Raw genomic sequence first — 25913 nt, 5'->3', positions numbered from 1 at the left:
CATTTCAGTGAGTGTTAACTCAGATGCCAATGATGATATTTTAAATGTCAACATTAACTATTTCATTGTTCACCAAAGCATGTAAAGAAAAGAGGATGTGGCATGTAGTGAAGATCTATACAGTATAAAACTTCAGTGACTGGCTCATTTTGGGTAGACCTCTAATAACTGATGGCAGGGTTGAAGTGAATGTGATTAATTTAGTTTTCTTGAAATGGGGAGCTCAGCTTTAATAAGTTGGGAAAATGCTACCTTACAGCTGCATCACTTAAAAAACAAAAAACTCCACTTCAATCTTCAGAAAAGCACAATGATTTCTGTTACTTCTAGTAAGGTACTTTAGATTGGCTGACAGATTTTTTGTGAGAACCAAGCCTCCAGTTTCACTGCTTATCCTGCAAAAGCTTGTGTTTTTGAGACCATTATTTTCTTTGTTACAGCTACACTCAAATGGCGATAGAGGCTTTGAGAATGTGGAACTGGGGATCATAGGAAAAAACAAGAAAATTCCAAGAAGGGTCATTCACTTTGCAAGTGGAGAAACCATGGAAGAATATAGCACGGATGAAGAGGAAGATCCGGTGCAAGAAAAAAAAGACCTCTTGCCGTCTATTGATCCTGTAGGTTTGTTACAGATAATTCTTTATTTCATTTGCCATTTACTGGAAAAGAGAGAACCACTTTTTGCACTTGGAAGAAACATAAATAATTATTGAATTCAAATCTGACTTCTATTTTATTTTAGCTAGTTACAGTTAGGGGTGTAAATAGGGTTTTAAAATAGTAACCATGTAACCTATTAAAAGTCTATTAGTTAACCGTTAAGGAGCCCACATAGGTGGGGAACTAGGGGTGCTGCAGCCTCCCCACGTTTACACAGTGAGCAACTCAGTATAATAAAAGGGAGCAGTAAAGAACTTGAAAAAGTTTAAAAAAAAAATAAAATAAAAAATTGAGGTGTTTCAGAAAATACCAAAAGTATGTTTTAAAGTATGTTGTTAGACATTTTATTTCAACTATCCATATTTTCCTGATCATGCTGTGTTGGAAGGGTAGAACGCTGCCCTTAATACTTTGTCTTGAATAAGTTCCATGGTGTGTCTAATCCAGGAAGTATAGGTATGGGGGAGGAGATGCTTGCTTATCTCACTTCACTGGAGTGTGTGCTACCATGCTTTAGTCACTCAGTGATGGCACATAGGAGGAACTAACCACACAATCATACCACTGTGTCAATACACCTGTCACATCTTAAAAAAATGTGACTCCAATGGAGAGCTTTACTGGTGGGGCTCCCACAAGGAGGATCTTGGCTTTGATATGGGTATTCTGCTTGTTTCTTCCTGAAGAAGTGTTGTTGCCATGGTGTTTGGTTAATTAGAGGGTAGTTGTAGATCACATCTTTCTCATGGGCTTTGAGTTAAACTAGGTGAGAGAAAAGAAAAATTGTGGCTATGAGAGAGGCCAGGTTGGAGATCTGGACCTTCAGCAAAGGGGAAGAGGGTATGTGAGGAACAGAAATTGGGACAAATGCAAATTACAAGGGAAACTGTGGAGTTAATCCATAGTGGATTTGTAGCTTTGAGCTCTATATTATTGGGCTGAAGCTTGTCTTCATTTGGGAAAGAGGAATGTGAATATTGGCTGGAGTGAACATAGGATGGGATAAGCAACAAAAACATGTAAAGCATGCAACTTACTAAAATTACAGTATATTAAGTAAAAATGCTTTAAGTTTCTATTAACATGTTTAAGTAAAGGGCAGTTCTTATGCTTGCTCATATCCTGTTTCTTTAAGGAATCTGCGGGGAGGACAGCATGAGTCACTCTGTACTGGCTAAGGAGGTCACAAATTTCTGCCTGTATTCAAGTATTATTGTGTCAAAGTTATCCCCAACAACTCAATCTATCAAGGTCTTCCCCAGTGCAAATCTCTCATTTAAATGTTTCAAACACAGGATGAGTGATGGGACATTGTATGCAAGGTTCAGAATACAGGTGAACTGCCTTCCCCTATATAAAGTACAAAAAGTTTCTTTCCTTTTCAGTCCACTCCAGAAAGCCACTTCTTAGCACATGATCCAAAGCTTGTTGAAGTCAGTGAAAAGAGTCCCATTGAATTTAATGGGCTTTGGATAAGGCCTTTAAGAAAAGTGCAATAGCCAGTTCTTGATTCCTTTGAATAGCACTCTCTCATGTGTACTGTGCTGAGGGAAGGCACTGGAGAGTCAGCTGTAGTGAGGGCAGAGGCTGCGTCTACACTAGAAACGTCAGAGTGCTGCCGCGGGAGCTCTCCCACAGCAGCGCTTTGCAGTGGGAGTGTGGTCACGCGTGAGCATTGGAGGGAGCTCCCAGTGCTCCCTGGTAATCCACCTCCATGAGGGGAATAGCTGCGAGTGCTGGGAGCCTGTCCACACTAGCGCTTTTAAGTGCTCAAACTTGCTGCGCTCGAGGTGATTTTTCACTCCCCTGAGCCAGCAAGTTAAAGTGCTATAAAGTGTAAGTGTAGACAAGCCCAGAGACACACCACTCTACAAACTGACACATTTTCAAAGTACATTCAAAGATGCATGATAGATGGAAGTAGTATGAGTTGTTTCTCTTCTTGCTTCCTGGTTACAGATTTGTGTGCACTAAAGGAGCATGAAATGTGCCAAAGTTGAGATTGGTTCTCTCCCCACCCCCAAATTACTATATAATCCTTAGTTTTTTAACTTTTTGAATTAAAAGAATTCTGTGGCCTGTGGAGCACTATACGCTTTATTGTTCGCTCCTTTTTTTTCTTTTATGGAAGAAGCTTCATTATAACAACTTCAATTAAGGTAAACTAGACGAAGGGTTTCTATTATCTGCAGTATGTTTTATGTATCTCAAATGAGTTGAGGACCCACTAAGCCAAGCTGAGCTGTGATGTTTTGGCAAACAGCTGCTTTAAAAATGTTTTGTATTGTAGGATTTCTATACGCACAAATAAATAGTCAGTTTGCTGGGACCAGCATGTCTACAACTCATTATCCCAGTTGGGATACAAAAAACTATGTTGCAAATAATAGCAGCTTCTGGTCCAATTTACCTTATGGTACATTTAGTACTTTGGAAATTCTGCATCATAACATTTTGGAGCCCAGCTGGTGTTGGCATCTTTACAGCTCTTCTATTGAGTTGAGGGAAACATTTTTTTATGTTGCAGAGAAATTATAATTAAGCCAAAACGCTTACTGAATGTTTTAGAACTAAACTGAGAATGACCACGTTCCCTTAGCTGACAAGCTTTAAGCTTAGATTTTCAAAGATTATCTGACGAAATAGCCAGGTCTGAGTCAAAAAAACTGTATCAACGCTGTCTCTCTAATTACCCTTCCTACTCAAAACCCAGAACCAGTATTCCACCCTCATCCTCCTTGACTTATCAGCCACCTTTACACTATCTACCATCCTCTTTTCCTTGAAATATTGTCTTCTCTTGGCTTCTCTGACTCTGTTTTCTCCGGGTTCTTCTACCTCTCTAATTGCTCCTTCAGCTTGTTGTTTCCAGAGGATCCTCTGCATTCCCCCCTTTTAGTGTGGGTTCCACAGGACTCTGTCCTTGGTTCCCTTTTCTACTGCCTCTGCACCTTATCTGTAGGTAATTTCATGAGTAAATTCAACTGCCACCTCTATACTGATGACTTCCAGGCCTGCTGCCTTCTGTTCAAACTAAAATCTCTGCCTATCTCTGGCTTCTGTTCAATGATGTCTAATCAGAACATCATGCTCAACATGGTTAAACCAGAGCTCTGCGTCTTCCCTCAAGCCCGCTCTGCTACTTTATTTCTCAAACACTGTGGACTTGGCACCTCTCGAGGTCCTCATATCCAGACTGTCTAAATCTTGCTGATTTTTTTTTCTGCATAACATCTCTAAGATATGGCATTTTCTATCCATCTACACAGCTAAAACTCTTATCCAGGCTCACATCATCTCATGTCTTGTTTTACTACATCATCCTTTTCTCTGGCCTTGACAAATGCAATCTTGCTCTACCCATTCCGAATGCATCTGCAAAGATCATTTTCCTAACTCATTGCTTTGACTATGATGCCTCTGTTTTGTATCCCTCCACTGGTTTTCCCTTATGTTTGCATACAGAAGTTGGCTTGTTTTTATTTTCAAGGCCCTTTGTGATGTTTCCTATCCTACCTGTTAACTCTCATTCACTATCAAAATGTCGACTCTCGCCTCCACCACCCATTTGTTAAATTTTCAAACAAGCACCTTTGTTCGTTCTCTCATGCTGCTGCGTATGCTTGGGAGGTGCTCCCATAGAATCTGCAAAACTACCTCATTATCCTCCTCAAAAAATGTCCTTTTTTGTTTTGTGTTTTGTTTTTGTTTGTTTCATACAAAAGACTTGAGTGGTTAGGTGGTTGATGTGCTCAGACCACTGTCTATCTTACTGACCAATAGTGTCTCCTTGTACTTCCTCATCTGTTTGCCTGTCTCTTGTTTCTATCTTGATTACAAGCTGTTTAGGGCAGGGACATTCTTTTTGTTCCGTGTTTGTACAGCACCTAGCACAGTGGGGTCCTAGTCCATTATTAGGGTTCCCAGGTGCTATTACAATACAAATAGTACATAAATAATCTGTGAGTTGGTCAGTCAATAAAGTGAAAGCAAAGCCAAGGCCATGCACTGAGTGCAAGAAGAAGACAAAAATGAACTACCCCAAAATAATCATTGGTCTTAAAGATTTTTCAGTTCATGTGAGTGGGGTGGGGAACCTACACTATCTAAGTCCTTTGCCAGAATCTTCATGAAGTTTTTGTTTAAGTAAAATATTTTACGTTGTAAGCCAAGTAACACTGAAATTCTTTGGGAATGTATCAACAAAAATACAGTTTGCTTCCCATCCTTAGCAACAATATGTGTTGAGTCTTTCTTAGCTCTGCTTTGACTAAATGATCTTAAGTATCAGAGGGTAGCTGTGTTAGTCTGGATTTGTAAAAGCAGCAAAGAATCCTGTGGCACCTTATAGACTAACAGACGTTTTGGAGCATGAGCTTTCGTGGGTGAATACCCACTTCATCGGATGCATGTAGTGGGAATTTCCAGGGGCAGGTATATATATGTAAGCAAGCTAGAGATAATGAGGTTAGTTCAATCAGGAAGGATGAGGCCCTGTTCTAGCAGTTGAGGTGTGAAAACCAAGGGAGGAGAAACTGGTTTTGTAGTTGGCAAGCCATTCACAGTCTTTGTTTAATCCTGAGCTGATAGTGTCAAATTTGCAGATGAACTGAAGCTCAGCAGTTTCTCTTTGAAGTCTGGTCCTGAAGTTTTTTTGCTGCAGGATGGCCATCTTAAGGTCTGCTATCAGGGCCATAGCAACAAAGAACGTGGCCCCCTCTGAACATATGTCCAGGGCCCCTTACAATGCAGAAACTGGAATGCAGTATTTATTTTATACAATATACAGGGTTCATATTATGTATACATAGGCCTACAGTGTACATGTATTCCGTATTTACGCAAAGCGCTTCTTTCGAGCCTTGTTCTCCGCAAATTGGTTAATCAATGCGTCATAGTCCAGAGATCTGGTAATCTCGTTTTCGATTGAGATAACTGCAAGCACAGAAAGCCTGTCATCTGTCATGGTTGAGCGCAGGATATTCTTGATCAGTTTCATTCTGCTGAAGCTCCTTTCAGCACCAGCGACAGTAACTGGTGTGGTCAGAAGAATTCTGAGGTAAATGCAAAGATTCGGATATATCTCCTGAAGGCTGTTCTTGTATATGTACGTTAAAAAATTGTTTTCCGTGACAAGTCCTCTCTTTCTCGATGACATAAAACGATTCAATTCCATTCTGAGTTCGTTGGCATCAATGTCTCCCATTTTTCTTTCAAAATTTTTGCTGTGATTCTCCAGTTCATCTTCTCTGTGACACTGCTTCAGGCTGTTAGCGTTGTACAGAAATCCAAACAACTTATACAACTCCACGAGTTGGTCAAATCGCGACGAAACAGAAGATATGGCCTGATCAGTGAGAACAAGAAAGAACTGCGATTTGAATTTTTCTTCGGCGGAAAGACGACTCGAATCATCAGCACATTCATAATCAAACATTCTCTTCTTACGTCGCACCCTGGTTTCTGGAAACACCTGCTCAATACCCATATGCTCTGCTATTTCACGTGCATTTGTGACTACAGAGTTATATCCTGTATTTTGATAGTCTTCCAAAAACTTCATTGTAGCACCGACTTCTGCCTGAAGTACGTCAATTGACACATCTGGTGACTGAATTAATTTGCTGGTTTTATTGATGTGAAATAGTATATTGTACCACGTGTACACAGTCAGAACAAAAGGCCACGTAGTAACATGGTCTAAAAGGGCACCGGCTTCTGTTGCTGTATTGCCATCTTTTGTTTTCGAGCGCATATTCTCGCAAAGATGACAAAGCATTGCACAATTCTTCAAGGTGATAACGCAATGGCTTCACAGCATCAATTCTCGACTCCCAATGAGTGTCCGATAACCCTTTAACAGATATTGGCATATGTTCTTGAAGTATATCCCAACGTGAAGGTGAAGAAGAAAAGATAACGTATATTCAGTTAATCAGACCGAAAAAGTCAACGGCATATTTCGATGACTTTGCCGTGTCTGAGATCACAAGATTCCAAGTGTGAGCTCCATATGGTACATACGAGGCACGATCATTTATTTCTAGCATGCGGGCTTGAACTCCTTTATTCTTTCCTCTCATATTTGCGCTGTTATCGTAAGCTTGGGCTCTCATGTCAGCAATGTCTATTCCTAAGTTGTTTGCCTTTTCAAGAAACGCTTCCAATAAGCCCTCGCCAGTTGTATCATGAACATTAAGAAAACCAACAAACGCTTCACGAATATTGACACCATCTTCACCGTTGCATTCAACAAAGCGTAACACCACAGACATCTGTTCTTCATGTGACACGTCGGGAGTACAGTCCAAAATAACTGAATAATATTTTGCTTTTTTAAGCTGCGCTATGTTGGCCTCTTGAATGTTACTGGCAACAAGTTGAATCAGCTCGTTTGGGATCTGTGGACTGAGGTACTGAACATGTGTCTCTGCCTTCTTAATCCTCTGTAAAAGTTCGCTGAGGACGGTATCATACTTTGCAAGCAATTCAAACAGTCCCAAAAAGTTGCCATTTGAAGGATCGCCGAGCTTTTAATTACTTCCTCGAAATGCCAAGTTTCTTTCGGACAAGAAAATAACCACATCAACCATGTGTTTGACAACATTTTCTCCAGAAATCTTTCTTTCAGAAAAGCCTGCAATTCGAGTTGGTCAATAGATGTACGGTTTACTATGCCTGACCGAAGGTCAAACCATTTCACCATACAGTCTTGATGACCTTTGCCTGTTTCATGCTGCTGAAGTCTTTTTGACAGTGCTTTCCAAGCAGATGTTCCACGATGTAGCAGTATGTCGCCAGTGCCAAATAATTTACAACAAAAACAAAAAATGGCATCTTTCTGAACTGAGTACATTAACCATGAACATCTTATTTTCTCGCCATTTGCCATGGTTTAATAGAAATGAGTACTTGTGAACCTCCGTCTTTCCTTGTTAAATGGAAATTCGTAACTTTCATTCTGCTGCGGTGGGCCACGTGCAACAATGTCACACACTTGCCTGTCCGATATTATAGAGGGTCAATCTCCTGGATCATCAGTCAGTGGTTCAGATTCAGATACTTCTTTCCCGGCAGCAGCTGGAATATCTGTCACAGTTTGTTTGGTAGAACAACTGGCTTCACCTTCGACCTCACTTGAAGCACTTCTGGATATGATTCGTCACTGCTAGTGCTGTCCGTTTCATGTGCCTGTACCTGTACGTTGGATTGCAGCGCAAAATACGTTGACAACTTTGGAATTTTCTCAAGTTTCTTCTCGGCATCTTTTGCTGCCTTTCATTTACTAGCTCCGCTCTTATACATTCTCTTAAACATCACAAAGCACGCTTCTGCATTGGAAACGATAACTAAATTATAACATTTATCTGCCGACTGCCATTATGAACGCAAATACACATTCTTTGAATTGGTCCAACTAAAATTCAAAACTGACCGACAGACAACTGATGTAGCCAATAGCATTATGATGTATCATAATGACATCACGGTTTTGTCAGTAAAACCGACATGGATTGTGCAATAGCATCAATAAATGTCACTTACCTAGTTATACCTTACATTTTTTTTGCCACTTTTAGGGGCCCCCTTCCTTGCAGGGCCCCCTCCGGTCGGAGGGTACGGAGGGCGCTTGCTACGCCTCTGTCTGCTATAGTGTGGCCAGGGAGGTTGAAGTGTTCTCCTGCAGGCTTTTGTATATTGCCATTCCTAATATCTGATTTGTGCCCATTTATCCTTTCCCTGGCCACACTATAGCAGACCTTTAAGATGGCCATCCTGCAGCAAAAAAACTTCAGGACCAGACTTCAAAGAGAAACTGCTGAGCTTCAGTTCATCTGCAAATTTGACACCATCAGTTTGGGATTAAACAAAGACTGTGAATGGCTTGCCAACTACAAAACCAGTTTCTCCTCCCTTGGTTTTCACACCTCAACTGCTAGAACAGGGCCTCATCCTCCCTGATTGAACTAATCTCGTTATCTCTAGCTTGCTTGCATATATATACCTGCCCCTGGAAATTCCCACTACATGCATCCGACGAAGTGGGTATTCACCCACGAAAGCTCATGCTCCAAAACGTCTGTTAGTCTATAAGGTGCCACAGGATTCTTTGCTGCTTTTAAATGATGTTATAGTTATTAGTCCATTACAGTGTGTAGTTACACTAGATTTATTGTTCCTATTGTCATGACAGGTAATTTGCTGCCATGTTGTCTCTTGAAAATCTGAATGTGTGAGGTTTTCTTTCCTAAAAGAATAGGTGGGTCCACAATGTGTAGAGCTCTTATTAAATGTCCTTTTTGAGTCTTTTAGATACTAGGGCTAATACTTCTTCTAGTGAGTGAGTTTCCTTAAGAATAGAACTGTATACTACTATAGCTGAATCTTCCTTGAGCTGTTTGTAAATTTTAATTTTAGTTGCATTTTACTTCTCTGTCCGAATTTAGTTGGAGAGGGTATGTGTGTGTATTTAATGTTGCAAATCTTGTTTCATCTCTGTCTGTTAAGCACTAATTCCATCTTCTATTGCAATTTTTTTGATAAATTCCATTAGAAGAACATAGTACTTTTCCACCCCCATTCTCCCAATCAAAGTATTGAGATTTCTTTGAGCATAGGGGATTGAAATGCACTGTCAGGATGCTTGTTAATAAGGCTTATTTTAAGTGCCATTTTTCCAGTATTACTCATAGATTCATAGACTTAAGGTCAGAAGGCACCATTATGGTCATCTAGTCTGACCTCCTGCACAATGCAGGCCACAGAATCTCATCCACTCACTCCTGTAACAAACTCCTAACCTATGTCTGAATCACTGAAGTCCTCAAATCGTGGTTTAAAGACCTCAAGGTGCAGAGAATTCTCCAGCAAGTGACCCTCAATACATTTAAAGCTACTTCACAGTCACAGTAAGAGTTTTATGTGGTAACTGTTCATCTGACTCTGAAGGGTCTCTATTAGCCACTTGCAAACTAGCTATTCTCTACATCCTAGTTTGTATTGCTTTTGGGAACTTTTGGCACCTTTGGAAAATCCTGTCCATGTAAACTGAGTGAGCAAGTAAGAAGAAAGGAAAGTAGGATTATTCCGTGTGTGAGTTTCCTTGTTCCTGGTGTTTCACAGTGAAACACATCTTTCTCTCTCCCTGTTGAATAAGCACAGAATAGCTTCTCTTTTGTCTTTCTCTCTCCTTTGAGACAGTTGAAGGAACACTTTACCTTTTGGATTATGGGATACAGTGTTTCATATTAACTAGTTATGCTGGTTGTATTAAGGGCACAGTTTGTAATCGAAGCAAGGACTCTGATAGATAACTCTTTCCCCCCCCCCCCCCCTAGAATCTTATTAAAACTTTTCATAGAGGTGGTCCTGACTTACTAAATCTGTTTAATTTTTGCATTGTGGCAAGATAGTGGAAACTAGAAGATTATGTATATATCATTGAATTAAAAGTGCTATTAAATTATATCTGAATTTGCATTATTTCAATAGTATGTTTAAAAGAATTCTGCATGTGGTTTCTTACATTCCTGTTACTTTGAGAAGTTCAGTTCCTTTTGGTATTTTTAAATGTTAGAGTAATGCTTCTAGCCGCTTGCTCAGTGCTAACCAGCAGCACTCTAAAATGGTTTGTCCTGTGCACTGTGTGAATGCCTTTTTCACCTTATCACACATTGTTTATCTGTAGGGTTGTGCTGGTGCCAACCGTTACTCCCGTTTATAGCAGCATCCTTTCCAGCGCTCTTCCTGACTTCTCTGACTAAACAAGCACAAAAGTGACTGTCATTAAAACGACTGCCAACTGAGTGCTTAATTAAAAAGCATAGAGTGCTTTTGTGCAGCTAGGACAGCAGCCTTTTTGCTTATGCTTGTCACCATAGCGGAACACTTCCTATAACACCTGCTAAAAATACATTGTCTGGATTCTCGGTAGGCAGTCAATAGAATGATGCAGGTAGTGTGAAACTGGTCTTGTGTAAGCCAGAGGAATGTTCTGTCAGATAAGCAATAAAATCTGGTAATCTGCATACATACACAAAATGTAATTGTGATCCTTTGTTTTAAAACCATAGAGATTATTTCTAAAACCTTTGATAGCTATATACATATTAAATAACATACAAAATAAGAATTTTCACACTTGTTTTAAACAGTAATTGTCAGGGTGGATTTGATTTAAATCACTAGTCAGGAAGACTAGATTTAATTATGGATTTCTACATAAAAGTGCATTCTTGTTGGTTGTTATAACCTTAGTAAATATTCTTCACAACTCAGATGTAGGTTTCATTTTTAGAAAGTCCATACTATACATTTTTAAAGTAATTTATTTGAAAACTTTTCAGATTATTTTTACAGCTGTATCAGAAAATGAATGATTATTTGGTTATTTCAGGCCTGCACAACTCGTAAAGTGGCAAGAGCCACATTACTCCAAAGAAGCAAAGAGTCCTGTGGCACCTTATAGACTAACAGACGTTTTGGAGCATGAGCTCCACTTCACCCACGAAAGCTCATGCTCCAAAACGTCTGTTAGTCTATAAGGTGCCACAGGACTCTTTGTTGCTTTTACAGATCCAGACTAACACGGCTACCCCTCTGATACATTACTCCAAAGAAAACAGCTGAGGGCCGAAACCCCCGCGGCCTTGCGGGAAACCCCCCCCCCCGGACCTCCCACCCCAGCGGAAACACCCCGCCCCAGCACCGCTCAGCCCTGCAGAAACAAACCCTCCTTCCCCAGCGCCACCCCACCAAAACAGCTGTGGGTCAAAAAGGGAAGGTTGGGGGTGGGGAGGTGTTACTTGATTTTAAATCAACCAGAGGCTTCCAGCTGAAGAGGTGGCTGGGAGCCCTCAGGGTCAAATTAAAGGGCCCGGGGCTCCAGCGGCTGGGGGGAACCTGGAGCTTTGCACGGCTGGGGCAGGGATTTAAAGGGCCCAGAGCTCCTACTGCTGAGGGGAGCCCGAGCCCTTGAAATCCCAGCCTCACTCAGCCCATCTGCTGGAGCCGCGGCCTGGATTCAAAGGGCTCTGGGCTGCCTGCAGCCACGGGGAGCCCTGAGCCCTTTAAACCTCAGCTGTGGCCGGGAATCTCTGCGGGCAGCCCAGAGCCCTTTGAATCCCGTCTGCAGCTGCAGACAGGAACTGGTGCAGGCAGGGCAGGGGGTGCAATAGGGGTTGGCTGCGGGCAGCTGGTGCAGGTACAGGGGGTACAGCCCATCCTGTATGGTGAGTGCCCTCTCCTCCTCCCTCCCCCACCAGGGTAGCAGCAGCAGCCCGGGGCTCCCCTGCTTCTACCGCCCCAGCCCTATAAATAGCTGAGGGAGCCCTGGGGAAGCGGTGTGGCTTCGGCGGCTATTTAAAGGACTGGGGCGGCAGAGGGAGCTGGAGCCCTGGCCCTTTAAATAGCCCCTGGAACCTCCTGCTACCTGAGGGCTCTTGGGATATTTAAGGGCCCGGGGCTCCCCTTCTTCTACCGCTCCAGCCCTTTAAATAGCCACGGGAACCCTGGGGAAGCGGTGGGGCTCCAATGGCTATTTAAAGGGCTGGGATGGTAGAAGCAATGAGAGTCCCAGACTTTTAAAATAGCCTACAGGGCTCCAGCAGTGGTGCTCTGGTGGCTATTTAAAGGGCCTGGGGTCCAGCCCCTGCTGGGAGCCCCAGGCCTTTCAAATTGCCCCCTGGGGAAGCTGGGCCACCCTAGTACAACGCACCAGCTTTTGCCAGTACACCGTACTGGGCCACGGGGCCCTCTTAGGGGCGGGGCCCGATTCAGGGGAATTGGTTGAATTGGCCTAAAGCCGGCCCTGGCCGCTGGGATTTAAAGGGCAGCTCAGAGCCTTTTGAATCCCGGCCGCGGGCCGCACAGTGAGTCTTAGCTGGCCGCATGTTGTGCAGGCCTGGGTTATTTCAGTTATGAAAGGTAATTGAAGCAGATAGTTCACCTTCTAATGACTTCATAAATATCTCCAATTCAACAGGTTAATCATTAATATTTGGAGGATTTTCTTGCCATGCTGTATTAGGAGGAGAATGTCACCAGACAGACACACAAATTGTTTTATTTAACTAAAACAACAATGTTATGTATTCTGGTTTTTTCTTCAAAAACAAACATATAATATTATAACAAAATAAGCATTTGAATTTTTTTAAAATCAGGTTTGTTTTTGTTAAAATTGTTAACTAAAATAGTTAAATGAAATATTAAAAAAAAAAAATTAAACTGACTCTGTCAGCCAACTCAACATGAGAAACTTAAAATTTTGGCTTCTGCAGTTAACTCAGTCGTCTTCACCTTAATTTTCCTGTTTGTTCATAATTTGGAGAAGAAAAACAAGCTTTCCTGCTTTTTCAGGTCCCAAACGATTTCTCAGTTTGGAATGAATTAGTCCAAAGGAAGAAAATATTATTTCGCAATGTTCAGCGGCAGTCAAAAAAGCTAACAGGATGTTAGGAATCATTAAAAAGGGGATAGAGAATAAGTGAATATCATATTGCCCTTATATAAATCCATGGTATGCCCACGTCTTGAATACTGCATACAGATGTGGTCTCCTTATCTCAAAAAAGATATACTGGCATTAGAAAAGATTCAGAGAAGGGCAACTAAAATGATTAGGGGTTTGGAAGGGGTCCCATATGAGGAGAGATTAAAGAGGCTAGGACTTTTCAGCTTGGAAGAGAGGAGACTAAGGGGGGATATTATAGACCGGGGCAGGCAACCTATGGCACGTGTGCCGAAGGCGGCACGCGAGCTGATTTTCAGCGCACTCTCACTGCCCGGGTTCTGGCCACTGGTCCGGGGGGCTCTGCGTTTTAACTTCATTTAAAATGAAGCTGCTTAAACATTTTAAAAACCTTATTTACTTTATTGTACTATATGTTGTATGTAAACAATAGTTTAGTTATATATTATAGACTTACAGAAAGAGACCTTTTAAAAAATGTTAAAACGTATTACTGGCACATGAAACCTTAAATTAGAGTGAATAAATGAAGACTCAGCACATCACTTCTGAAAGGTTGCCGACCCCTGTGATAGAGAGATGTAAAATCATGAGTGATGTGGAGAAAGTGAATAAGGAAAAGTTATTTACTTGTTCCCATAATATAAGAACTAGGGGCCACCAAATGAAATTAATGGGCAGCAGGTTTAAAACAAACACAGTGCACAGTCAGCTTGTGGAACTCCTTGCCTGAGGAGGTTGTGAAGGCTAGTACTATAACAGGGTTTAAAAGAGCTGGATACATTCTGGGAGGGTAAGTCCATTAATGGATATTAGCCAGGAAGGGTAAGGAATGGTGTCCCTAGCCTCTGTTTGTCAGAGGGTGGTGATGGATGGCAGGAGAGAGATCACTTGATCATTGCCTGTTAGGTTCACTCCCTCTGGGGCACCTGGCATTGGCCACTGTCAGTAGATAGATACTGGGCTGGATGGACCTTTGGTCTGACCCAGTACAGCTGTTCTTATGGTCTATGTCCTACACTGGCAGAAAAAGCTACTGCTGTTAAGTGAGATTATCACTTCAACAGCCTCTGAATCCAAGTGCATAAGTGACTTCCACCAGTTCACTGGTGTGACTTTCTTTAAAACGTCATCAGCATACATATTTCTTGAATAGTTCACCCTTAGCTCTGAAGTTTATTATAATTGGCATAATGGAGGGATGATTGTGGGATGTCCATGTCAAAGCCTCTTCTTCAGCAGTAAAGATTTGACCCTGGTATGAGTATTGAGAATATTTGCAAGAAAATGAGCTGGAGATAGTACTGTACTTGTCCCATTAGTTAAATTACAAGCATCAAAAAAACAATGTCATTGCATATTTCTCTCTTTAAGATCTCACTCAGTTCCTTCCAGATTTCAACAGCATCAGCAATAAAACAGCTATTTCCTTGCATTTTGTTCAAGGCTACAGAAATAGGCTTCAGGGTACTCCACGTGTTCAGCATTTCTCCTAAACCCAATGTTGAGAACTTTGGCTGTGACAGTGCCATCTGTTTTTTCACAATTTTGTTCATTAACTGTCATCAGATTAGGTCAGTTCTTGATATAGTGCTCAAAACAGTCCACCACTGAGTTCCATCACACATCTTGTGGGAGAGTTAGCTTGGTTCCTCCCACTTTTTTCAGAGCTGCTTCTGCAAAGTGATTGTTATGGAAGTATTTTGCAATTTCAACAACATTAGCCTTTATTTCTGGAACACTGAAGTCTTTGGCTAGGAGGTGCATCAAATGAGCATTGCAACCGTATGTGGTTAGCTTGGGACTCTCTTCTAAATTTCTTCTAATCTTGGATTTGCAGCTTGTCTGTGACCAACCTGCATACTAGACATTTGAATCTTTTTTCAGTTTGTTATAACTTTTACTGCTACTTCTTGTAAGTATTCTGCTGTGTGTGCATTTCCTGATGTATCAATTATTTCTGTACTGGCTGTGGTTCGGTGCTCCAGGCCAATGGGGGCCGCGGGAAGCGATGCGGACCGAGGGACGTACTGGCTGCCCCATTAGCCTGGAGCAGTGAACCACACCCAATGAGTCGCGATCAACTGGACCTGCGGACGTGGCAGGTAAACAAACTGGCCTGGCCTGCCAGGGACTTTCCCTACACAAGCGGCATCCCAAGTTTGGGAAACACTGCCATAGAGTAACAACTATATTTTTTGCTCCAACATGAGAATTCAAGAATAGTCTCCAGAAGGAAAACAAGCAGTCCTTAAAAGAGTATGAAATAAAAAAGTTTTCCAACCGGAAGATCCTGCATGTTCAGACATGTTCCTTTCATCATCTTTAATGCAGCTTCCTCCTGAGAAGGAACGCTTCTCATGATGTTATTTCATTCGGGCAACCAGGCCTTGCATTTCTTTGTTGCACTGTTTGCATTTTGCATGCATGCCTGTCTTACCTCCAGGTAAAGGAACTTCATTAAAATATTCCCAAACTGGGTCTCTTTTATGGCCTGCTGGCGTTATAGGTCTTCCCTCCTAGTGAGAGAATGGTATGGTAGATCTCAAATCAATGAAGGCTACACTCTGAAAGACCTCAAGACTTCTGGAATATGCTTCTCAAACAGCTTCACTTTTGTTTCTACTGCCTGTCCTCCTGTCTCACATTTATCTCCAGACATCTTCTTGTCCAGATCTATTCTGCCCCCAACAATCTTCTGTTAATTGAACTTTTTGAAACTTTGCACTTTTAGAGAGCGGTAAGGGATTGACTCTGTGTACACGCATTTGCAGAGGGACAAAAGGGTTGAGGTCTGTTATTTCTCACCTCTGTGTGTTTGTTTTTATTTTAAAAACATTTTTTGCTGTTAACAAGCATGTTAACTCTGGAGATACAAATCCACAGTTTGAGAACTGTAAAACCTAAGCATCTCTGATGTATCTTCTAGACTGAGCACAGAGTCTCATTGAGTAGATAGAAAGATTAACCTAAATAATTATACAGAAGCCCCTGGAACCTCATAAGATTGGGTCCCTAATCCATGAACTATTGGAACTCATTTACAAAACTTTTCTTAAACATTACATGAACATATTGTCTCATACTTAGAATTAGAATTTATAATCTCTATTCCAGTATGAGAGATCTTTGAACTATACTGTATTTTAGTTTTAATAAGCTTAGGTTTTTTCTCTCAAAGCATTTTATTAAAAAAAAATCTAATTTAAATAAAAAACAATTAGTTAAATAACTCCATCAGTGTAAAATAGCATCTGAAAACCCTTGCTATTGCACGGGTGTGCCACTTGGGCTAAGTAATCCATCCTCTCTGTCGGGATGGACAAACTTTTTGGCCTGAGTGTCACATTGGGGTTCCGAAACTATATGGAGGACTGGGTGGGGACGGCTATGCCTTCCCAAACAGCCTGGCCCCTGCCTGCTATCCGCCTCCTCCCACTTCCTGCTCCCCTCAGAATCCCCAACCCATCCAACACCCCCTGCTCCTTGTCCCCTGACCGCCCCCTCCCAGTACCCTCACTCCCTGTCCCCTATTCACACCCCACGCCCTGACAGGTCCCCCAGGACTCCCATGCCTATCCAACTACTCCCTGACTCCTCCTGGGGACCTCTTGCCCCTTATACGACCTCCCCGTCCCCTTACCATGCCACTCAGAGCACCAGGACTGGCAGCCACGTCGCCGCGCAGTCTAGAGCTCAAGGGTCAGGCAGGAGGGTCCCACAGGCTGGATGTGGCCCATGGGCTGCAGTTTGCCCACCTCTGATCTATGTAGTCTCTCTTTCGTGATGAGTGAAACTGTTGCATGCAAACTAGCTGTAGAGTAAGAGTGGTGGTTGGTTGAGTTATCTTTGTCACAATGGTCAAAGACTCTTGGCGTGGAAGAGATAAATGCCTTACTGTAGTTGAAAACCTGTGCTATTGCTCGGGTGTAATTCATAAAGTCAAAATGGCTGAGAACTTAAACTGGATGATACAGACAGCAAACACCAGTGGTGATTGAACCTACTCTTGTGAACAAAAGAGCTCTCAGCCATTCTTGTGGCTGTTTCCATCATTTCACACTGACTCAGCAGACATTTTAGGCTTCAAAGTGACAATTCTAGAATCTTATTTTATAGATAATGGTTCAGGTATGTCTCAGTACCATTTTACTGGTACTTTCCAGCAGAAAGACCCCTCTACTGACAGTTTCTTATAAAAAAACAAAAAAACAAACCTCATTTGAATTCAGAAGCTGGAGATTTTCAGTTTTTTCAGGCAAGCTCTATTTACGAGAAACATATACATGTCTTATATAACTTAACTAGAATTTCTTTTCACAATGGTCAAGGTCTCTAGCCTTGCCATTAGAACTGGTTAGAAATTTATTTTTGACTTTTCTCCATTCCCCTCCCCAACAAATTGTATGACCTAGAGGGATTCTCAACCTTTTTCAGCAGGTTAGAAACCTAGACAAAATGCCATGGGATCCCCATGTCCTCCTGAGTTCTAGATAGTGACATCATCAGTGTGTTCTTTAGCCATTTTTTCCTGAGGCTGCAATATTTCCATTGATGTGCATCTCTCCATAATCATTCATGTTTTTGTTACTTCCAGAGTAGACTGCTACTAATACTGTTCTATGCTCTTGAAGACCACTTGCTGGATCTTGTACTACCTGAAGCCAATAGCTACCTGACTTTGCAGTACAAACCACTTGAAGCATTTTTTAGACTGTATTAGATATATACTTCTCAGTGCAATTCAAGGTGCTGACTTGGATCTATAAAACCGTATAAGATTTGAATCCTGCCTGACCTAGACTGCCTCTCTCCCAGGGGCTATCTTGACAACTGATCTTCTAATGATCCTTATATATGAAAGAAATGGAAATAGAAGCAGGGAATTCTGGTGGAGAGGACTCAGGAATTGTGTTTTCCTGGGTGGTCAGAACTCAAGACCTTCAGTATAGTGTGTAAGCCCATCTATTCATTTTCTCTGATGGAGTGGAGAGTTGAATTTCTTTTGAGGGGGAAGTAAGATGGTTTCTCTGCAGCTTGAGGTCTTCAAACCAATTTTGAGGATTTCAATAACTCGGTCCTGGGATAGGGGTTGTTATAAAATTGGATGGGTGGGGTTCTGTGGCCTGCTTTTTGCAGGAGGTCAGACTAGATGATCAGATTGGTCCCTTCTGACCTATGAGTCTATGAGTCTACATGTGGATGGACACCTAGAAATGGCTAGTTTTATGGTTTGTGCAGTGACATCAGGCTTTAAAGATCTGCAACTAGAATTAGTATAACTTTCTTAAAACCAAAGCACCTGAGCTGAGCGTTGACAAACTGTTGGCAGAAAGACAAGGTGGCAGCTTTCTATTCTGGATCTGTGCCCTTTTTAAGTTACTACACTTCATGTATTATGTGCCACAATTTTATGGTTACAATGCTACTCTTATTAATTTTTTTATCATTACAGACTACGCTTACCTGGGGACCCTACTTGTGGTTTCATATGCTAAGAGTTGCCACATCAACCTTATCAGGTATTGGTTCATTTACTTTTTAAAGTAAACTACTCCAAAGAATATTAACTAGCTTTTTGAAAGCTTGTTACATGATGAGGTGTAACAACTGGTAGGTAACTTCTTGGCCATCTGGAAAATTCCTCAAGTCTGCCACACATCTATATTTTGGTTGTGTAACTTTCCATCTTTGTTGAAAGAGATGTAATGAAAGAATAAACCAAAATCTCCCTCTTGCTAAATACTAATTTCCTCATCTGTGGCTTACTAAGGAAACATTTGTTCAGGCGAGTTGTGAGAAGTAATCAACCTGTCTTCCTGGGAAGAAATGTGCATGATCTGTCAGTTGTGTGTGGCACTTGGTCACCAATTGGCTGACTTACAAAACCAAGCTATAATCAAAGCTGCTTTAGACACTTGCAGTTCATGAGCATTTAATTGATGTGACATATGTCCTGATTTGGTTTAATAGGGAAATACTTTGGTGTGCCACCAGACATATAAAAACTTCAGTAGAAGGATATGTGTAAAATAGTGTTTTCGAATCAAAGGCCATTTGGTTTGTAAGTCTGTTTTCTATAGAACTTGCTGTCTGCAGCAGTGATGTCTATAAATCATTTGTGTGACTTGGCCTGAAAAGAACTTTGTAGAAGAGAGTCAGTATGCATAAGGTTTTAGTTCTTATCTTGAGATTCTGAATATTGTGTTAAATATCTGTATTCACAGTATTTTTGAGATGTTTGTTGGATTATCTAATACCTAGCTTCTCATTTGCTCTTCTCGGAGAGTGTTAAGCAACAGAGCTAACAAGTTTTCATTATCTGGTAAGCTTATTTTCCTGAGGGGTCCTGTAGATTTGAGGTACCATATATACTCGATCATAAGCCGAGTTTATACTCGATCATAAGCCAAGTTTGTTTATAAGCCGACCCCTGCCCCCCCCCGATGGATAAGTAAAAATAGAAAAAAATTGACGACCCTATAATTCAGGGATCAGCAATGTTTTTGGCTCCCGGGCCATCAGGATAAGCTGCTGATGGGCTGAGATGGTTCAAGCATCTGCAGGCACGGAGGTAAACCTTAGTAAACAAAGTGTCCCAGCGTGCCAGCTGCTACCCCTGACAGGCTGGGACAGCAACTGGTCAGGAAATGCTTTTGGTGAGGGAGAAGCTGGGGTCAGGGGAGTAGCCCCTGGGACCTCCACACTCTCTCCATTCCATCCCTTCCCACCTATCTGGGGCGGGCCAGGGGAGGATGTTTCTGGCCTGGCTTGGCCGGGCGGCGTGGCCGCAGCCTGCCAGCCCCAGAGCTGTATCTGCTTCCGAGGCTGGGGAGAGAGCAGCGTGGCCAGAAGCAGACTCTGGCCCCACCTCTTCCCTTCTGGCTCTGCTGGCTGTACTGCCTCTCCTTGCTCCCTCTGTTGGGGGAGGGGCTGTGTCCCACCTCTCCCTTTCTATACCCATTCATAAGCCGACCCCCTTCTCTGGTGCTTCCCTTTTTTACTAAAAAAAATTTGGCTTATGAATGAGTATATGGTACATTCTCCTTGGTTTTTCATCCTCCTTGCCCTCTAGGCCCTATAGTGCAGCAGTCATTTTGGCCAAGGAATTGCCATGAGCTCATCTATTCCACTTTTTGTTAGAAGGGATGATCTTGAGTAAAATGATGCCCGCTTAGCCCCTGGTGACTTAAACTGAGAGAACTGAAATCAAATCCCATTGATCTATGCAGCTGTGTGTAGCACACAGTGTTGTTAAAACACTGCTAGCCCAGAATCTACATTATGCCAATATACATTCTATAGAACATTCTACGTGTGTGTGTGTGTGTACACACACACACTAACTATATATATTCTATATACATTCTGTTCTATTTGCTGGCTGCAAACATCATTCAGTACAAATACTTGTAATCTAGCCATTATTTTACATAGGCTTATTTTGTTCTGCTTTGGAATCTGTTAAAGCAAAAGTACTGAATTACAAAATTAAAAGTACTTCCTTTGCAGTCAAATTTTTCACACTATTTGGTTCCTTGTATTAATTGTATGTGTAGCCTCCAGTTTTGTCATTAATTCCTGCATTTTTGACTAGTTACCCACAGTTATTGGTAACATTAAATGTGCTAATGAATTAAAATATATAAAGGTATTATATTTTAAACACACCAAATTATCAACTTGTTTGTTTAAAGTGCAGTTCTACTCTGAAAATGAATGTAAAAATGGGCATTATGGAGTTCTGTGTCTATTTTCCATATTATATGTCCTCATTTGAAAATATACTTTTAACATGGGCCCTGGGAGTTGAGCTGGATTCTTTCCTTTTCGCACATTTTTGCAGGTTATAAAGATTCTGCTGAGCAGACTCTGCCCTCTCTGACATTTATGCAACCATGTGTGCAATCCCACTGAAAACAACGTGAAAGTGGAACTGACTTGAGCTTACTAAACAACATGCACAAGTAACAGAATCCATCTCTTTACCTAACTAGGTTGGCTGTCCAGTGTGGAACAGCAGTAAACAATAAATATGTCACTAAATTGAGCAGTTATGACCGACTACACATGATCTCTTTAAGCAGCTGCTCTCTTTTGAAGTAGAACTCGTCTTAAAACTCTCTGACAAGGAAATCTAAGGAATTCAGATAAAAGCCTCTCTGTTTTATTTTTAGTGTGTGACTTCCTTGGGGAAAAGATTGCATCCGTTTTGGGCATAAGTACACCAAAATACCAGTATGCCATTGATGAGTATTACAGGATGAAGAAGGAGGTGTGTCTTTTTCTTTACTGTTAAGTTTGACAAAGTGAAAACTGCATTGTCTGTAGTATTTACTAAAGAGAGCTCAATCCCTTTGGCCTAAATCTCAGCCTTTTCTTTGAATCTTTTTTCTTTTTAAAGAAGCTCTTTTCCCATATGCTTTCTCACCTTTAGACTCTTACCACTGAATTAGCAATTTCCAGCCCTCTTAGTGAGTCCTAGTCACTGTTGTTCCTATTCCAGTCTCTTGCACAGTGCACTTTAAGGACAATTTGCAGATTGTGTGAGATGCATGTAGCGGTTATTGGACACTGACTGACTGAATTCTTTAAAGGAATAGTGGAGGCTCAGTTTTTAAGGTGCCTTTTTAAATTGTTTCATCCGGTTATTGTTACTCCTGAAAGAACAGCCTAACAAACAGTGAAACAATTTATACTGAAGTCTTTCACTCACAATTACAGAAATATTAAGTAACTTGTCTTTTAATGTTCCTTATGTGTTTTTCATTTATTTGTTTTTCAAGCTACTTAACTTCCCTGCTTGTGTCCCCTTTCTTCCCCCTTTCCCATGATGTATCACAAAATTAATGGCTTGCACAAATATCCTGTGTCTTTTGCATTGGTTCCTCTTACTTAGAATATTTCTAGTGTTTTAAAATGGTAAAACTTTTCATTCACAATGGCAAATTCCTGAAATTCTGAGGGTTGATATTCCAAAGCACATGCTGGGGGAAGATATTTTATAACCAAGTAATGACTTCTGTTTGCACATTTTTGTAAAATGTTGAAAATGCAAACCTTATTTGAAAGGGAATAGCCAGAAACATTACACATTATTGCTGTTGACAAATAATTGGCTTAAGTCAAAATGTATCTCTGTATAGATCTCCTTTGCATGTGTAGAGAAAGCTCAACTCTTCAACTTCATTTCTCAGAGTAGTGTGAAAGGTGATTCTGGAAAAAGTATTTCTGAATGATTACTGTGACTTGTAACTGATGTTTGCTTTGGTGGTTATGGCTGAACTATCAAAGCAAAATTTTTGTGAGTGCAAAGATATGCTTGGATGCCTGTAATTGAAACTGATGTATTTTTGCAGAAGGAGTTGAGGAATACAGGTTGCAGAAAGTATTGTATTTTGTGGAATTTTTTTCTTAGGAGGAAGAGGAGGAGGAAGAAAACAAAATGTCAGAAGAGGCAGAGAGACGATATCAGGAGCAGCAGAGCAAGCCACAAGATGAGACTACTGTCCAGACAGACCAACCAGAGGCAACAGCATGTAATGCATTTGTGAATCTCAATTTTGAAACCGAGGGAGATGGCCAATCTGTTGCAGAAAGTAAACAAGACTTAACTACTGTCCCTACTTAAAATATAAGGTTCTGCATAATGCCAGATTTTTTTAAATTGGCAGCAAAAGTGTGGGAAAATTCTTGTACTTTTTCAGTGGAATGTAACTCATTTAAAACTCTGGCCAGGAGAGAGCTAAATAATGTCCGTTCAGTCCACAACTACTGAATAAAGCCTAAGACACTGCCAAACTGACATTTCTGTTTAAAATAAAAATGCTAGACAACAAAAAAAAATTAAATAGGCTAGACCTCATCTTTGTCTGCACAGTGTAGGTAAAGAATGTCTCTAATATTTTCCCTGAACATCTGGTGCCTGTCTGACACTTGTGGATTGAAAAGTGCTATTTTATACTTTTAAAAACATTTTGTATTTATAAAATATAAAATCCGTATTGAAAATTAGCTCTCTCTGAATAGACTGTCTAATTAGAACTGATTTTCCCATAGTGGCTTCACAAGGCACCTTAGCGACATCCAAGTTCACAATAATGTCCTTATTTATTGTCACCATTTTATGTATTTATTTAGACATGAGCTTTAACCTAATGGTGTCTGAATGCCTGTTGAAACAATTTCCTCTTTTAAAAGGTGGTTGTAAGCACTATTTAGAACTTGCTTAGCTAAAGCTACATCAGTTGTGGAGGTTAGCAGTGCTCAGACAAATTCTGTCGTATAGCAAAGAAGAGTATGAGCATCAGCTGTGTGAAGCACATTCTCACTCCATTTATGAGAGACACTTCTCCTAGTCAGTTAAATACTGTATATAGTTTCAGTAGGTTCTAATAAGGTTCTAGGAAGTAAATTGAAATTGGATTCCTGGGCTTGAATTAAACACTTCAACTGTCAACATTTTAAAGACATCTGTAGCTAAAAGTGTGCTGTTTGACTATTTGGTCTGCTCTAGAGCATTTGTATGATGCTGTAAAGTCTCCATATTGTTACCTGAATGGAACATTTCTGTATCTCATGCAAAAATATTGTATTTGGTTGCAAGTGAGGAGTTTGCAGCTTTTCCCCCGTATTTAAATGAACTAAAGAAATACAGGCTAAATTTCAGTATTGGAAATTGCTTCCTTAAGAGAGATTCTGTTAGCTCTAAAGAACTAATCAAAATTACTTTGAATTCAGTTGGAATTTCTTTTAAAATCTATTTAACTGAAATTAAGACTAAGCCTTCTTCTAAAATGTTAATTATCTGCATTTTTGCATTGGAAACAAACTCTCTTATCCACGGGAAGACACTGCTCAGAGGCCATTGTAAACCAGGCCCAAATAATGAGTAGAGGAAGAAGAGTTAACTCAAGTAAAAAGCAGCTCACTCTCCTAACATGCAAAAGAGAAATAGTTTATTTCAGGGCAATCATACCTGAGCTTTCTAGGTAAGGAAAGAAGTAACTGGAGTATTCCCTAAGTTCTTGCGGTGCAGAATGTTGGTAGGTATATTCAATAGGGTATAGCTTCTTCACCACCAACATACATCATGTGAGTAATAATTTCAGAAGAAAATCTTAAACTTTAGAAATTTCACCTAAAGATAGTAAGAAAACATTAGAAATCTTGAGTGAGATTCTTGGGCCGTACAGCCCACAAGGGGAAAAGTTACCACCTTAAGGGCTTCCTGATTTTGGGTACTTGAAGGGACTGCCTGACCTATGACAAGCCTCCTGGGCTGTGGCACTGGCAAGAATGCCTATAGCACTCTGAGCATGCTTTCTGTGCCCCCTACACAGGGACTTGTTTAGGATCCATTGCAGAGCTACATAGGGTAGTTGTCTTAATCAACTGTCCTCTTTGCTTTGATGCTCTGTCCTTTGCCTCTTTCAGCTTCTGATGAACATCTGCAAGAGGTAGCTTGAGTCCATTGTGAGTGAAACAAAGAGCACGTTAGTAATAGATGAATTACTTAGAGCCTACATTGTCTAAAATTGGTATCTGTTCAGGGAAAAAGCCAACATAACTTACGAATAAAATCTTTATTAATGAAGAGAAGGATGTTTAGCTTTTTCTGCTAGAAATTTATCAGCTGTGACTGCACTACTGTCTAGTTTCTTGTACTTTCTGTTGCAGTGAGCAAGGAACGCTCGCTGTCCTGGTGTTAAAGTTCTTTGTATAAAATGTGTTACTCACTGTGCCTTAATACTTAATCCTTCCTTCAGTTTATGCAAAATGTATGAAAGTGGTTACTTTAACATTTGCTGTAAATGCATAATAATACTGGTTATTTTATAGTTAATATAATTTTGAACTTTACCTTGGCTCTGTTTTTCTTTCATAATGTAGATCTGGCCCCTTCGTAGTTGTGTGCATGGATCCGGGGTGCTTAAGTTACTTGGTGCTTTCAAGAGAAAGCAATAAGATGCATGCCCGTTAAGTCCATGTCCTCCTAAGGGCATCTGTTTAGACACTGAAACTCAAGGGTGTCTCACTTCCTCCAAGTCACAAAATGCATCCTGAGCTCAACTCTGCACCCTGGCATAATTGGGATGTTTGGGAGGAGGGATAGCTCAGTGGTTTGAGCATTGGCTTGCTAAACCCAGGGTTGTGAGTTCAATCCTTGAGGGAGCCACTTAAGGATCTGGGGCAAAAATCAGTACTTGGTCCTGCTAGTGAAGGCAGGGGGCTACACTTGATGACCCTTTGAGGTCCCTTCCAGTTCTAGGAGATAAGTATATCTCCAATTATTATTCTTATACATTTTACCATCTGACTTGGGAGGCTTAGTACTACTTACAGATAAATTTGTATCAGTCCAAAGGCAGCATTGTCATTTTAGCTTAAATCACCACATTTTCGAAGGAGTTATGGCTATAGCGATAGGGCAACATTAGTGAAAACTTCTCTGTACTCAACTCAGCCTTCTGAGGTAATATACAGGAGTGAAAGTAAGGCCTTGAAGTGTTCCAGTTTGACTAGTGGTATGATTTAATTAAACCAGTGAAAACCCTGCTGTGAATACTTGCATGTAGCTTAAATAAATTTCTGAACAGACTTAAGCTAAGCAACAATAGACTCTTTAAATTGCTGCAAACACCTCTGTAGATGCACAAATATTGTTTTGAAACATTCAGGTTAAACCAGTGCATGTTCCTCATAGACAAGACAGTTCACTTATGCCATTCAGTACTTTTGTGTGTCTACCACTGATGCTAGTGTGCATGTTAAACTC

At 40.9% G+C, this 25913-nt stretch overlaps 1 protein-coding gene across 1 annotated transcript in view; it reads left to right on the top strand.

The window, feature by feature from the left end:
- Positions 1-24997, top strand: part of FAM177A1 (family with sequence similarity 177 member A1) — a 42101-nt gene extending 17104 nt beyond the window's left edge. Inside the window, exons 2-5 of the mRNA XM_030559288.1 lie at positions 441-620; positions 18591-18657; positions 21313-21410; positions 22554-24997. Of these exons, the coding sequence (XP_030415148.1) occupies positions 441-620; positions 18591-18657; positions 21313-21410; positions 22554-22766 (558 nt within the window). The 3' untranslated portion in view covers positions 22767-24997. The remainder of the gene's footprint in view (positions 1-440; positions 621-18590; positions 18658-21312; positions 21411-22553) is intronic.
- The last annotated feature ends 916 nt before the right edge of the window (positions 24998-25913 follow it).

Source organism: Gopherus evgoodei, chromosome 4, assembly GCF_007399415.2.
Source record: "Gopherus evgoodei ecotype Sinaloan lineage chromosome 4, rGopEvg1_v1.p, whole genome shotgun sequence".
Lineage (NCBI taxonomy): Eukaryota > Metazoa > Chordata > Testudines > Testudinidae > Gopherus > Gopherus evgoodei.
The sequence above is the reverse complement of the archived record's forward strand: the minus strand, read 5'-3'. Positions and strand labels throughout refer to the sequence as shown.